A 15,350-nucleotide genomic window follows, 5' to 3' on the forward strand; every position below is an offset into this window, starting at 1 on the left:
GTAGAGCAAAAGACTTCCCCATATTTGCCTTTTAAGGAGGATAAGTAGGATTAGCTAATGCCAATTTTCTTGGGGAAGGGCTGTATGCAGGAAAGTTGTTAGCCCGTCTAGTAACTGTGCAATCCAGAACTAAGTTCTCTTAGTCCAGGGTGATTGGCTGGGCTGGTAGAGTCTGACCAGATTTCAGTAGCCCTGGACCTTGGCTACCATAGACGGTAATCCCAGCCATAGGAGTGCAAGAGGGAGTCACAGGAAATCTTCATGGAGTGAGAAGCACTCATTCCATCACAGATGTTGGGGGCCATGTAGTCTGCCCTCTATCCCTGAGTTGCCAGAGGGAGTAACTGCTGACTGGCTCTCTCTCCCTGCACCTTTGCTCTAACAGCCACTGGTTTCCAAAGCATCAAAGCCTATGTCAAGGGCCTCTCAACCCAGACAGAGCACAGCAGGTCTCTGTAGCCCAACTTAGTAAGCCACGACTCACTCTGCTTCTTGGGCTCCCATCACACTCCCCTGCAATCTAACTCCCACCCCCTCCACAACCTTGAAACCTCTCCGGCCATGTTCAGTCTCTGTCCTCCTTGACACTCTGCAGCCTTCACTAACGACAATGACTGGTTCTAGAGTCTTCTCTTTTGGTTTTTCAGTTTCTCTTCCTATTTTTTTGGCTGTTCTTTCCCAGCCTCTCTCGTGGCATTTTCCTCCTCAGCCTCCTTTTTAATGTTGGTATTCCCCAGGGTCTCATGTGTGGACCTACCTTCTCTTTCTTCAGATGCTCTCTGGGTGATCACATCTATGACTGAGGCTTCCCTAGTGTCTTGTCTGAGGAGTCCTCAATTTGTTTCTGTTGCCTAAATTTTTCTTAAACTTGAGAAGAAAAAAAAAAGTGAATTTCAACAAACCTCTGCTTATACAATTCTTTAAATAAAAAAATTTTTTATTCTTTTTTTACTCTTATGTTTTTAATTGTCTCTTTTTTTTCTCTGCAAAGTCTTAACCACTGGGTTACCAGGGAAGTCTGAGTACTTTCATTTTACAATGCTCTTTAGATACACATTAGCCAAAACCTTAGGTCACTCAATATCCAGAAATATCCACTGCAAAACACTTAGCAAAGCCTATCCTTGTTGTAAAAAAGTTAGCTAAATCACACTGTTTTGTTAGGGAAAAAAATCCAATTTTGTTTTTCAGTTCAAACAAAAATGTTAATATTGTTTCAAGAAATAGTCTTAAAAAACACTGAGAGACAAAATACGCAACATACTTAGAAAAATTAATGATTAAAAACAGTCAAATTGATATTAAAATAATACTGATATAATTCGGTTCAGTTCGGTTGCACAGTCATGTCCACTCTGCCACCCACGGACTGCAGCATGCCAGGCTTTCCTGTCCATCACCAACTCCCAGAGCTTGCTCAGACTCACGTTCATTGAGTCGGTGATGCCATCCAACCATCTCTTCCTCTGTCGTCCCATTCTCCTCCTGCCTTCAGTCTTTCCCAGCATCAGGGTCTTTTCCAATGAGTCAGTTTTTTGCATCAAGTGGCCAAAGAGAGTTTCAGTTTGAATATTCAGGACTGATTTCCTTTAGGACTGACTGGTTTGATCTCCTTGCAGTCCAAGGGACTCTCAAGAGTCTTCTCCAACACTGCAGTTCAAAAGCATCAATTCTTTGCTGCTCAGCTTTCTTTAGAGTCCAAGTCTCACATCCATACATGACTACTGGAAAAACCATAGCTTTGACTAGATGAACCTTTGTCAGCAAAGTAATGTCTTTGCTTTTTTAATATGCTGTCTAGGTTGGTCATAGCTTTTCTTCCAAGGAGCAAGCATCTTTTAATTTTGTGGCTGCAGTCACCATCTGCAGTGATTTTTGAGCCCCCCAAAAATAAAGTCTGTCACTGTTTCCATTGTTTCTCCATCTATTTTCCATGAAGTGATGGGACCGGATGCAATGAGCTTAGTTTTCTTAATGTTAAGTTTTAAGCCAACTTTTTCACTCTCCTCTTTAACTTTCATCAAGAAGCTCTTTAGTTCTTCTTTGCTTTCTGCCATAGGGTGGTGTAATCTGCATATCTGAGGTTATTGATATCTCTCCCAGCAATCTTTATTCCAGCTTATGCTTCATCCAGCTTGGCATTTCACATGATGTACTCTGCATATAAGTTAAATAAGCAAGGGTGACAATATACAGCCTTGACATACTCCTTTCTCAGTTTGGAACCAGTCTGTTGTTCCATGTCCGGTTCTAACTGTTGTTTCTTGACCTGTATACAGATTTCTCAGGAAGCAGGTAAAGTGGTCTGGTATTCCCATCCCTTGAAGAATTTTCCACAGTTTGTTGTGATTCACACAAAGAGGTGGTAAGAATACACAGAAGAACCATACAAAAAATATCATAATGACCCAACCTCAGTGGTGTGATCACTCACCTAGAGTCAGGGCCTTAGGAAGTATCACCAATATAATTAAATTACTGAATTCTATAACAGCTATAAAAACAGGAATACATTTATATACTGTTTCTCTTTTCTTAATTTACAATAATGTAAAGTAAATATAGTCAAAAATAATGTTTTTATATAAATTGAAAAGTCTAATGAAAGTTTTAAATATTTTTGCAGTAATTGTGTTTGTGTATAATTCTTTGGAAAAAATTACATAGGAATTATATAAAAACAGGTGAGAGAATTTCCTGACAGTCCAGAGGTTAAGACTCCACATTTCCAATGCACCAGGTGCGGGTTTAGTCCCTGGTGGGGGAACTGAGGATCCTGTGTGCCATGTGGCACAGCCAAGAAAATATTTGTAAAAATAAATTAATTAAATTTTTTTAAACAGATAAAAACTGTTATCATGGCCTCTTTCCTCACCAGTCCTTTTCCCGTACATCATGACTAAATTTCTCGTACATAAGTAACTAAAGAGGAAGGCAAATGACTAAAAAGGCATTTAATCATGTACTGCCTAAAATGAATTGGTCAGCAGCTAACATAAAATTCTCTTATTTTGCTAATAAGAAGTAATATATAATAAATATTTTAAGAGGATTGACTTTCTTTGGAGGAAAATATTTCATACTATGATTTGATAAATATATTATTGAATATTGTATACCACCTAAAATAAATCATGTAAAAATTTAATCTGCTGATTTTATTCAAAATACATTGAAGTGTTAATAAGCCAGGAAAATATTACAATTATTTAAAAGATTCAGTATCATCAACCTGTATGCTACAGCCCAGCATAAGATATGTTTCAGGAAAGAAGAACCCTTATCTTTTAGAGAGTCTTTCTGAAATACCTACAAATGAAATAATATGAAATCCTTTTGAAGGATTTCCTTCAAAGTCATAAAGGAGTGGTGAGAATTGTACTTTACCTCTATGGTCTTCTTTCCAAACCCCTTAACTACAGTCTAAACATGAGAAAAATATCAGACAAATCCCAATTGTGGGATATTTTGCAAAATACCTGAGCAGTAATCTTGAAAGCTATCAATGTCATCAAAACCAAGAAAATTCTGAGAAAGTGTCAGACCCAAGGAAACTAAAGAGATACAAGTAAATGTGATATGGTATTCTGGGTGGGATCCTAGAAGAGAAGAAGAACATTAGGTGAAAACCAGTGAAATCCTGGAGAAGGGAATGGCAACCCACTCCGGTATTCTTGCCTGGAGAATCCCAGGGACAGGGGAGCCTTCTATGGGGTCGCACAGAGTTGGACACGACTGACGCGACTTAGCCGCAGCAGCAGCAGTGAAACCCAAATGAAGTATGGAGTTTAGTTAATAATACTGTACTGAAATTGGTTCTTTAGTTGTGACAAATGTACTGTGATAACATAAGATGTTAACAATAGGAAGAAAGGGGCATAGAGTATATGAGAACTCTGTACTATCTTTTGCGAGACTATTTTAAAAGACAATTCCAGGGACTTTTCTGGTGGTCCAGTGGCTAAGAATCTGCCTGCCAATGCAGGGGACATGGGTTAGATTCCTGATCTGGGAAGATCCCACATGCTGGAGGGCGACTAAGCCAGTGAGCCAAAACTGTTGAGCCCAAGCTCCGCAACTAGAGAAAGCCCTCAAGCAGCAACAAAGACCCAATGCAGCCAAAAATAAAAATAAATAAATAAAAGACAATTCTAAAATAAAATTTTTAAGGGACTTCCCTGGCAGTATAGTGGTGAAGACTCTGCTCTCAACATGGGGGACGCTGGTTCGATCCTTGACTAGGGAACTAAGATTCCTCATGCTGTGCAGCCAAAAATAAATAAATAAAGTAAAAATTTTAAGATAATCATTATGGAGAGGGAAAAGCAGATGGGGTGTATGGTTGGGACAGAATTGGCCACGTGTTAGTGGTTACTGGGGCTATGTAATGGAAGTTCACTATACTTTTCTGTCTATATTTATGATTGAAATTATTATAAGGTTAAAAAATACATATATTGTGTTGGGGGATCCTCAAAGTCATCCACAGGTTCTATGATTTGCTAGGAGGACTCTTATTATTCAGCGGCTCAGTCATGACCTACTCTTTGCAACCCCATGGACTGCAGCATGCCAGCCTTCCCTGTCTTTCACTATCTCCCAGAGTTTGCTTAAACTCATGTTCATTGAGTCGATGATGCCATCCAACCATCTAGGACTCAGCATATAATCATACTCACAGCTCTGAATTTCTTTTGTTTATTATAAGCTTTATTTGGGTTAAATATAGAAAATAATATACTTTTATTTGCAATTTAATGATGCAAGTTGTTATGGCAATCTTAGTTTACAGTAATTCTTTTTATATTATATATCATATTATCCTTTTGAACATTATATGTATATAAGGAATAAAGCTAATCATTTATGAATTTTAACAATAATCAGAAAATTTTCTTCCAAAAAAAGTTCCTTAAGTATGATGCTAGGTATAAACCTCATAATTGCCAAAATATTTATATTAAGTATGTGAATCCATCATTAAATAAAGATAAATATCCTTACAGTGAAAGGACAGAAAATAAAATCAGCAAAGGGAAAAAGCACAGGGGGCAAAGTTCAGACAAAACCAAGCACAAGCTTCCTAGAGTCCTCTCCCTCTGAAGTCATACAGAATGCACTTAATTCCTTCCCAGGATCACACATGTCTACCAGGGAAGCTCAACTGAAGAAGCCCAGTGCTGTTACTGAAGATTGGTTACATAAGCACCCTCCGCCTAGCACATGTCAAGATTCCAGACTCTCAGAAAATATTCAGTATCAACCACATTGTAAAACATTTTAGGCACAGTGAGTCATCCATATGCAGGTCAGGAAGCAACAGTCAGAACTGGACATGGAACAACAGACTGGTTCCAAATAGGAAAAGGAGTACGTCAAGGCTGTATATTGTCACCCTGCTTATTCAACTTATATGCAGAGTCCATCATGAGAAATGCTGGACTGGAAGAAACACAAGCTGGAATCAAGATTGCCAGGAGAAATATCAATAACCTCAGATATGCAGATGACACCACCCTTATGGCAGAAAGTGAAGAGGAGCTAAAAAGCCTCTTGAAGAAAGTGAAAGAGGAGAGTGAAAAAGTTGGCTTAAAGCTCAACATTCAGAAAACGAAGATCATGGCATCTGGTCCCATCACTTCATGGGAAATAGATGGGAAACAGTAGAAACAGTGTCAGACTTTATTTTTGGGGGCTCCAAAATCACTGCAGATGGTGACTGCAGCCATGAAATTAAAAGACGCTTACTCCTTGGAAGAAAAGTTATGACCAACCTAGATAGCATATTCAAAAGCAGAGACATTACTTTGCCGACTAAGGTCCATCTAGTCAAGGCTATGGTTTTTCCTGTGGTCATGTATGGATGTGAGAGTTGGACTGTGAAGAAGGCTGAGAGCCGAAGAATTGATGCGTTTGAATTGTAGTGTTGGAGAAGACTCTTGAGAGTCCCTTGAACTGCAAGGAGATCCAACCAGTCCATTCTGAAGGAAATCAACCCTGGGATTTCTTTGGAAGGAATGTTGCTAAAGCTGAAGCTCCAGTACTCTGGCCACCTCACGCGAAGAGTTGACTCATTGGAAAAGACTCTGATGCTGGGAGAGACTGGGGGCAGGAGGAGAAGGGGATGACCCAGGACGAGATGGCTGGATGGCATCACAGACTCGATGGTCGTCATTCTGAGTGAACTCCAGGAGATGGTGATGGACAGGGAGGCCTGGCATGCTGCAATTCATGGGGTCGCAAAGAGTCGGACACGACTGAGCGACTGAACTGAACTGAGCCATCCATACCATTTAGGTCAAGTGTAATATCAACGTAGGGAAATATTTAGCAGTCAAGTCCCCAAATGCAAGCCAAAAGCCAACCCTGCCAACAAGCCTTTATAAGGATAGTCTCAGGCCCAAACACACACATACATGCAAACACATGAACACACAGAGGCATACCACTCTCTGATACAGCACAAGGATGTTTTATAACTCACATTCTCCTCTTCTCACATGCACACACAGAGGCATACCACTCTCTGAAACAGCACAAGGATGTTTTATTAACTCACATCCTCCTCTTCTATGGAAGGTACCTCCACAATGCCCACTTGGAGACCCCATCTCCTATTCTGGTCCACAGATGCATGTCTGAAGGCAGGAGGAAGGACCTGTGAGGTGTGGAGGGCTGAGAAGAACAAGTTCCAAGTTTCTCTGTGGGCATAGCCATAATAAGCCTGGAACTCTGCACTTTTGTTCTTTGCTTTTTTCCTTCTGTAGGTGGTACTTTAGTTCTGAGAAGTCTACCTGGAGAAAGAGAAGGAAAAGAGAAAAGAAGAAGGCCTTCTGAGAGACAGACAGAATCCCGTCAGCAAAATGTTCCTAGATATCTCCTGGATCCATTCTTATGCCGGTGCAGGAGGCTTGGGAATATCATGAAACAGGTGAGTTTAAGGTTCCTAAAGTATATACAAGTGGTGATGTTCTGTGGGCAGGCAGATCTGGAGCTGGTGAAGAGCTGAGGGATACAGATCTGCAAGGGTTCCCATCCCCTTCAAATGAGGTAATACACACCATCTGATATACTACAGTACACAAGCAGTGAACTTTTTTGTTAAATCTTGTAAATGTCTTATGAATAGGGCCTTCAACTTATGTGTGTGTGTTAAAAGAATGACTGTAGCTTCTATCATCCTGTTTGGCATTAAAAAAAAAAAAACAACTTTCCTTTTAATATACTTAGAAACCTCAAAAAATAGGACTAAGCTAAGTTTTTCATAATTTTTGGAGGCCCAAGAAAGATAACTGGTCGGTACTACACCTTCATAATTCATTAGCACCCAGATCTTGGTGAACTGAAACCAAAGGAATGGAGGGGCTCGCCCAAGACAGCTCCTTTAGAAGAAAAGAGGGTTCTAGAACCAGAACATTTAAGGGACTCCCTAAAGAGCCACCTATAAAGGGGGCTAATCAGAAATGGCCAAAGATATAGGAGAAAAAAAGTGAAATGAGGTCGGGGAAAAATGGCCCCCAAGGGGTGGAAAGGAAAGTCAGGAAGATCCAAGTCAAGAGTGCGTTTGACAGAGGAATTAATCAACAGCGTCAAATAATCTCTGATTTTCCCCGGTCAGCACCAATCAGAATAATTATGCCAACTCCTTTCCCCCTGATACTGTTTATACATCACTTTTGACTCTTTTTACAGGATTTTAACTGGTGGTTTACAGTTTATGTCCTCCAACAGGACGGCTCCTGGAGTTGATGATGGACAGGGAGGCCTGGCGTGCTGCGGTTCAAGGGGTCGCAGAGTCGGACCCCATTGAGCGACTGAACTGAACTGAATTGGATGGCTCAAGCAGGAGGTCTGAATCTCACTCATTTTCCTCTCTAAAGCCTTATGCCTCCTGCTCAGTTAATATCACTGAAACGATCTGAAGAAAATTTGAAAAACCACCCCCCAACCCCACCCCCGAACAAAGACCTTATCTTTTAACCTCCAGCAGCCAAATTTCCCTGGACACGACCAACTGCGCAGGCGCAGGGGCAGACCACCCAGCTTTCTCAGGTCTTTGCATTTGGCGCGAAATCTCCGCTCCGTGGGCGGGGCTGAGAGATAAACCGCGCTCATTGGACAGGTTTGGCGCGAACCCCGGGGCTCCTGAGCCACGATTGGCTCCGGCCTTCCAGCGAAGGGGCGGGACGGAGGCGGCGCGCGCAGAGCGGCAGCGTCGGAGGAGAAGCAACTGTAGTGTGGCGCCAGCTACCCTTCAGCGTTAAGCAGATATGGACCTCGCTGCCGCGGCGGAGCCGGGCGCCGGCAGCCAGCATCTGGAAGTCCGCGACGAGGTGGCCGAGAAGTGCCAGAAACTGTTCCTAGACTTCTTGGAGGAGTAAGTCGGCGGTCGCCCCATAATCGCGGAACTTCCCCTCCCGGCTTCCGGAGTCTGGGGCCGCGTAGGGCCTCGCGCGCGTTTGGGTACTGGGGGGTCGCGCGCCTCGAAGAGCGGGCCCCGGGGGGGAGCCTGGGCCGGACTGGGCTGGTCTCCAGGGTTGGTGAAATTCATCTGGAGTCCTTCCTCTGGCTCCTGCCGTGTGCGGTGTCCTGGGCCGAACGCTTAGGCCCGTTGTTCAGTCCTCACAGCCCGAAAGGCTGATGGTCGCGTAGCCCCCGGTTCCTTGTGCGGACGCCGAAGCTGGGTGGGAATGAGTAACTCGTCCAGTTAGGCCGCGCGTGTGACTTGTAGGGGGAGGCCGAACTGGCGTGGGAATCCTGGCGGGGGCCTCAGGGGGTCCACCGAGGGCCAGGCTGCCCTGGAGCCTGTGGAGGTGAATGTGCGGGAATGAACCCGGTACTTGACAGATGCTCGGGCTAGGGACCGCCTGCGTTGCTTACGGCCCTGGACCCACTCCCTCCATCTCTCCCTTCCTTCCCTTCCAACGCCCCAAATCCTTCTTTTCTTTCTTTTTATTTTTTTTTCCCGTTGCTTTTTTTTTTAGGCTCCAGGCATCTCAACCCCACCCCCCCAACTCTGGCTTGCAGCCACTGCCACCAGTTACTTTTCTTAGATCGCGCAGAATATCGCTGCTCTCCCTGAGTCCATACTCTGCTGCTTCCAGGAAGAAGTGGAAGCACTTAGGAATGAGTTAGGAAAAAAATTTTTTATAAGAGCTCAGCTTTTTAATTTGATCATTTCTTGCATTTGAAGTACTCTTCGATGACATCCTTGGCCTGAGACTCTGCAATAGTCCTAAAAAAATTATATACGATTTTACTAATATGTAGAAACTTTAAGTTGTTAGCATTGGTTATACTGAAGCTTTAAAAAATTAGCACGTGTCTTATGAAAATACTTCCATCATTAAAGTTTCTTGTGGCTGTCTTTAGGGACCTTAATGACTTCAGTATCTTTAAGCATAACATGACAGGAAATTCTTTTTTTGTTGTTGTGGTGGTAAAAACTCGTTTTAACCTTTTTTAAACATAGAGTTCACTGATGTTAAGTACATTTGCCTTGTAATATAGCCATCACTACCATCCATCTCCAGAAGCTTTTCTTCTTTCCAAACTGAAACTCTGCACTCACTAAACAATAGTTCACTATTCCCCCCCACCCTCTAGCACCTGGCAACCACCATTCTATTTTCTGTCTGTGAATTGGGCTACTCTAGGTACCTCAGATTTGGCATTATACAATATTTGTCCTTTTGTGACCAGCTTACTTCACTTAGCATAGTGTCTTTGAGGTTTATCCATGTTGTAGCATGTGCCAGAATTTTCTTTTTAAGGGTGAATGGTACTCATTATGTCTATTCTACGTTTCATTTGTTTATTCATCCATCCATGGACATATGGGATGTTTCCTCACTTGTACTGTTCATAGTTCTGCTGTCTAAATGAAATTCTGATATACTTAATACCACAGTTTATATTTCCCTACTTTTCATAATGTTTTTCTCTGCCTGATAACTATTCGTCCTTCGAAGCCTCGCTAAAGATTCATACCTGTTTATTAAACCCTATGAACCTTTCAGGCAGCCCCAATCCTTTCTTCCCCTATGTTCCCAGGCTGCCATTTTCCATTACCAGTAGTGTATCTACTGCCAGCTATTTCATCTGAATATGAATCCTATGCTTAACCCCACCTGGCCACCATACCACTTTACAAAGGTCCTCAACTATGTTTGATATTAACAAATAATAGAGTTACCTTCACTTCCTTGTAGTTTGCCTTGCAGCTAACTGCTGGGCACAGTGAACAAGACAAATAATCCTTGTATTTGTTGAGGAAAAAATGTTAACTCCCTCTCAAAATACCAACTTTGATTTGCCATTCCTTATGAAATAAAGTCCAAATTCTTCACAGCTGCGCTTTCTAGTTTCATCTTCCACAACCATTCTGCCATCATCCACAGGCCTCCCATACCTTCCCCGACTGTCACATACTTGGAAGCATCTGTAGCCAGTCTATCCATCACTCATTTTTCCCTTTCAGATTTTAAGTCTTCCAGGCCAAATTCCAGTGCCACCTGATATATGCATAAAGCCTTTCTAGGTGTTCCTGTTAGGCAAAATCAGTTTATATTCACCTGTCACATTTCTTTCACCTTTTTTTTTTTTTTTTAAATTGCGGAAAGAACACTTAACATGAGATCTACCCTCTTAACAAAATTTTAACTGTACAGTGTATTGTTCAGTAGATTCTGTTAGATCTTATCCATCTTGCTTCACTGAAACTTTTTTTAACTTTAATAATTTTTATTTATGTTTTATTTTTAATATTGTGTTAATTTCTGCTATACAGCAACATGAATCAGCCATAAGTACACATATGTCCCCTCTCTTGAACCTCCCTCTCACCTCCTACCCCATCCCACCCCTCAAGGTTGTCACAGAGCACCAGGTTTGAGCTCCCTGCATCATACAGTAAATTCCCACTGTTATCTGTTTTACATATGGTAATATATATGTTTCAGTGTTAACTCTTTCAGTTTGTCCCTCCCTCTCCTTCCCACACTGTGTCCACAAGTTGTTGTCTTTGTGTCTCCCATCGCTGCCCTGCCGATAGATTCATCAGTACCAGCTTTCTAGATTCTGTATATATGCGTTAATAAACAATTTGTTTTTCTGATTTCACTTTGTTTAATAGGCTGTAGATTCATCCATCTCATTAGTATCGACTCGGATGCATTTCTTTTTATTGACTGAATAATTTTTATTTTTTATTGCCTATAATACCTCCACATTTTCCTTTTCCTCCAACCAACATTCCACTCTTTGATTCTATGAATTTGACCTTTTTTGGCGGGCTTCACCCCATGACTTGTGTGATGTTAATTTCCTGACCAGGAGTTGAACCCCAGGCCCACAGCAGTGAAAGCACAGTCCTAACCACTGAACTGCCAGGAAATTCCCAAATTTGACTCTTTTAGATACCTCATATAAGTAGAATCATGCAGTATTTGTCTTTGTGTAATTGGATATTCATTGGAAGGACTGATGCTGAAGCTGAAACTCCAGTACTTTGGCCAACTGATGCGAACTGATAGTTATTGAAAGGACCCTGATGCTGGGAAGGATTGAAGGCAGGAGGAGAAGGGGATGACAGGATGAGATGGTTGGATGGCATCACTGACTCAATGGGCATGGGTTTGAGTAAACTCTGGGAGTTGGTGATGGACAGGAAAGCCTGGCGTTCTGCAGTCCATGGGGTCGCAAAGAGACATGACTGAGCAACTGGACTGGACTGAATTGGTTCATTTCACATAGCACCATGTCCTCAAGATTCATTCACATTGAGACACTGCAGAATATCCTGTTTTAAGATTGAGTAAACATACAAAGAGAGTAACATGGAAACTTATATTACCATGTGTAAAATAGATAGCCAATGGGAATTTGCTGTATGATTCAGGAAACTCATACCGGGGCTCTGTAACAACCTAGAGGGGCAGGATGGAGAGGGAGATAAAAGGGAGGAGACACATGTATACCTATGGCTGACTTCAAGTAGATGTTTGGCAGAAACCAACAAAATTCTGTAAAGCAATTATCCTTCAATTTAAAAATAAATTTAAAAAAAGATTGAATAAACATTTTGTTTATTCATTTGTCTTAGACATTTAGATGTCTTATCCCTCTCTTTAATAGAAATGTCTCTTATGAGAGTGTCAACCCTAGGAGAAGAGCAACACTTATTTCCAACTTACGGTACCTCTGGCATAGTGCTTTCCAGAGAGATGTTCATAATGTATTAAACAGAACATGCTGTATTTGAAGGAGGAATTTAGTTTTCCTCAAAACTATCTGCATGGTTATGTTAAAAGAATAAAAAGTAAATATGTTAGTATGATACTTGTTAGGAAAAAACACCCCAGCTTTACTTTGTGTGTATGTACATTTTCATTTCCCTGAGGTCTTGAGCCCTGAAGCACCTCGTTTCCGTGTATTGATATCCTTGTTCTTAAATCAGCAATTAATCTGTCAGTTTTCCCTTTAGAAATTAAATCTTTGGATTATAACCTGAGGTTTTTTTTTTTTTTTCCCAAGAAATTCAGTTTTGGGACTTCCCTGGTGGTCCAGTGGTTAAGAATCCACCTTGCAATGCAAGGGATGTGGGTTTGATCCCTGGTCAGGGAACTGAGATCCCACATACCATGGAACTAAGCCTGTGAGCCTCAACTACTGAGCCAGCTGGCACACCACAACTAGAGAGTATGCGCTGCAATGAAAGGTCCCAAACAACATAGTGAAGATCCCACATGCCACAACTAAGACCCGATGCAGCTAAATCAATAAATATTGGGGGTGTTCAGATTTAAATCTGAAGACCTAGTTTTTCTGTGTTCCCAACTTTGTACAAAAGATTTCATAGGCATTCTCTCATTTAATCTTCACAGTTAACCTTACAGGATCATGTTCTAATCTTTTTCAGTATTATTATATTCAAAAAGAAGAGGGATATGTTTAGAGAAGACAGGTAACTAGCCTTAAGGTATACAACTACTAAAATGGGACTCTCTGGCCCTAAAGCTGATGATCTTTAACCAGTACACTGAATTATCAGGCATTCAGATTCTTCTTTTTACTGCCTAATTTCAGTTTAATCTGATTTGTATGTATCTGCAGGTTCCAGAACAGCGATGGAGAAATTAAGTACTTGCAGTTAGCTGAGGAGTTAATTCGTCCTGAGAGAAACACGTTGGTTGTGAGTTTTGTGGACCTGGAGCAATTTAACCAGCAACTTTCTACCACCATTCAAGAGGAGTTCTATAGGTATGGTATATTAATCTTTAAGTAGACATGGAACCTGGGAAGCCAGCTCTTACTGGAATGGAATTGTTAATTTGTGAGTATAAAGGGAGGGCAGATGTCACAGAAGCCCTTACAGCCAGTAGTTATTTTAATGCTGGTCTGAACTAATTTAGGCCTTTGTGGGGTTGACTATTTTTCACATGCAGATATTGAAAATCTCTGCTTTCTATTGATAGTTTTTCCAAGTGTTAAGAGAATTGTTTACTTTGTGTCAGGCATTCAGTGCTATTGCTCTGTCATTCATTTAATCCATTCCCCATCCTGTATTAAATAAAATCCCTTGAAACATTTTAAAAGCTGAATGATATTTTGGGGGCAGAAGCTAAACATTAGGCTTTTAATTTGCTTTTGATTGCTATGTAAAGCAAGAAACCTCTTTCTACACAAAATTCTGTCTGCATTTGGATTAAATAAATGTGACAATCTGTATAAATAAAATCAGGTTAAAATAAACCCTGTGGACAGTTATGAAGGAGAAATGAAGACCCAGGAATAAGGAGTCACAGTCCTGTTTTTTCACCTGGTGGACTGGGAGATGGATTTGTCTCAGTGTTTCTAGGCTTATCTGACTATCAAGAATGACTAGAAGGATGAGCAGCAGAGTTTATTGTGAAAGTATGTAGTAGGAAAAGTTGTCCTGACAAGTGAGAGGGAGGTAGAAAATTGGGCTCATGGGAGAAACACTATGTCCTTACTCCATGCACAGACTGTGCCGCACAGTCCTGTCTCCTGAGAGTAGCTGATCTTTCAGAGGACTTCCAGATCCTACTGCTCAAACCAAGCCACTGCAGCTGTTCAAAATTTAAATCAAGGGAACGTGCACACGCCCACCTAACCAACCAGGTGAAACATTTCTGCCAACTTGTTCTCACATCAGTACACAGATTCCTTACCTACCCTTATCCATTTCCTGTCAATCAAGAATTAAAACCTGGAAGAATATACTAGGCCTTGACACCAAATGGGAAGGGTCCTGCATAGTTAGATTCTAAAGCTTGGTTGTAATCAGGTGAAATTCCTTAGTTTCAGCTATTGGGAAGCATGAAAGGGAAAAGAGGGCTTGGTAAGCCTCTTAAAGTTATAAGTTGGTTTTCTTTTTGTTTGCTTTTCAGAGTTTATCCTTACCTATGTCGAGCCTTGAAAACTTTTGTCAAAGACCGTAAAGAGATCCCTCTTGCCAAGGATTTTTATGTTGCATTTCAAGACCTACCTACCAGACACAAGTAAGAAACTCTTTGAAAGGAAAAAGGATTCATTGAATAGTACACCTATCACTTGTCAGAAAGCTCAGAAGGTTGTAGTCTTACATCTGTAAAGAGTTATACCCAGTTATCCAGAACATTTAGTTGCAGGAAAATCTATATTTCCAGGGAAAAGGAAAGGGAAATAAGTTAGGTGAAGTCATTTCTAGGGATTATAATACTTTAGGACACCTTTTAAGGGATGTTTAGATGAAAGCTTAGTTTAGAGAGAAAATATGAAAATTGAGAGCAGTCACAAATTAATGAATTGTCAAGAGCTAAAATAGCATAACTTTTAAACTGTTTTCCTCTTTAGCAATTATTTAAAGAATAAATTTATTGGAGGAAATTAAAGTGCTATTTTGAAAACTTTAACTATTAAAATTAGCTATAAAGTTACTGAGTTATTTAATATAAGATGAGTTTCTGAAATAAAGTGTTTTCTAAACCTTCAAGTTCAAACAAACAAATTTTCCCTCATGACAACTGTACTATGAAAATACTTATTTAGAAATGTAGGTCAGCAGAAAATATTTTTGTGTGTGTGCTCAGTCACACCGTCATGTCCAACTCTTTGCGATGTCATGGACTATGGCCTACCAGGCTCCTCTGTCCATGAGCTTTTTCCCAGCAAAAATACTGGAGCGGGTTGCCCTATCCCTCCTCCAAAGGATCTTCCCAATCCAGAAATCAAACACACATCTCCTTCATTGACTGCATACAGTCTTTACCACTGCGCCATCTGGGAAGCCCTTGTTTTATAATTGTAATTGCATTTCTTTCATGCCCTTTGCTTAGGTGTTTTGTTTG

The 15,350-nt window shown here is 41.0% G+C and overlaps 1 protein-coding gene across 1 annotated transcript in view; it reads left to right on the forward strand.

Annotated features, from left to right (window-relative positions):
* The first annotated feature begins 8,203 nt into the window (after window positions 1–8,203).
* Window positions 8,204–15,350, forward strand: part of MCM6 (minichromosome maintenance complex component 6) — a 35,245-nt gene continuing 28,098 nt past the window's right edge. Inside the window, exons 1-3 of the mRNA XM_004004727.5 lie at window positions 8,204–8,377; window positions 13,114–13,260; window positions 14,412–14,522. Coding sequence (XP_004004776.2) covers window positions 8,271–8,377; window positions 13,114–13,260; window positions 14,412–14,522 — 365 coding nt within the window. The 5' untranslated portion in view covers window positions 8,204–8,270. The remainder of the gene's footprint in view (window positions 8,378–13,113; window positions 13,261–14,411; window positions 14,523–15,350) is intronic.

This window comes from Ovis aries, chromosome 2, assembly GCF_016772045.2.
Source record: "Ovis aries strain OAR_USU_Benz2616 breed Rambouillet chromosome 2, ARS-UI_Ramb_v3.0, whole genome shotgun sequence".
NCBI classification, from domain to species: domain Eukaryota; kingdom Metazoa; phylum Chordata; class Mammalia; order Artiodactyla; family Bovidae; genus Ovis; species Ovis aries.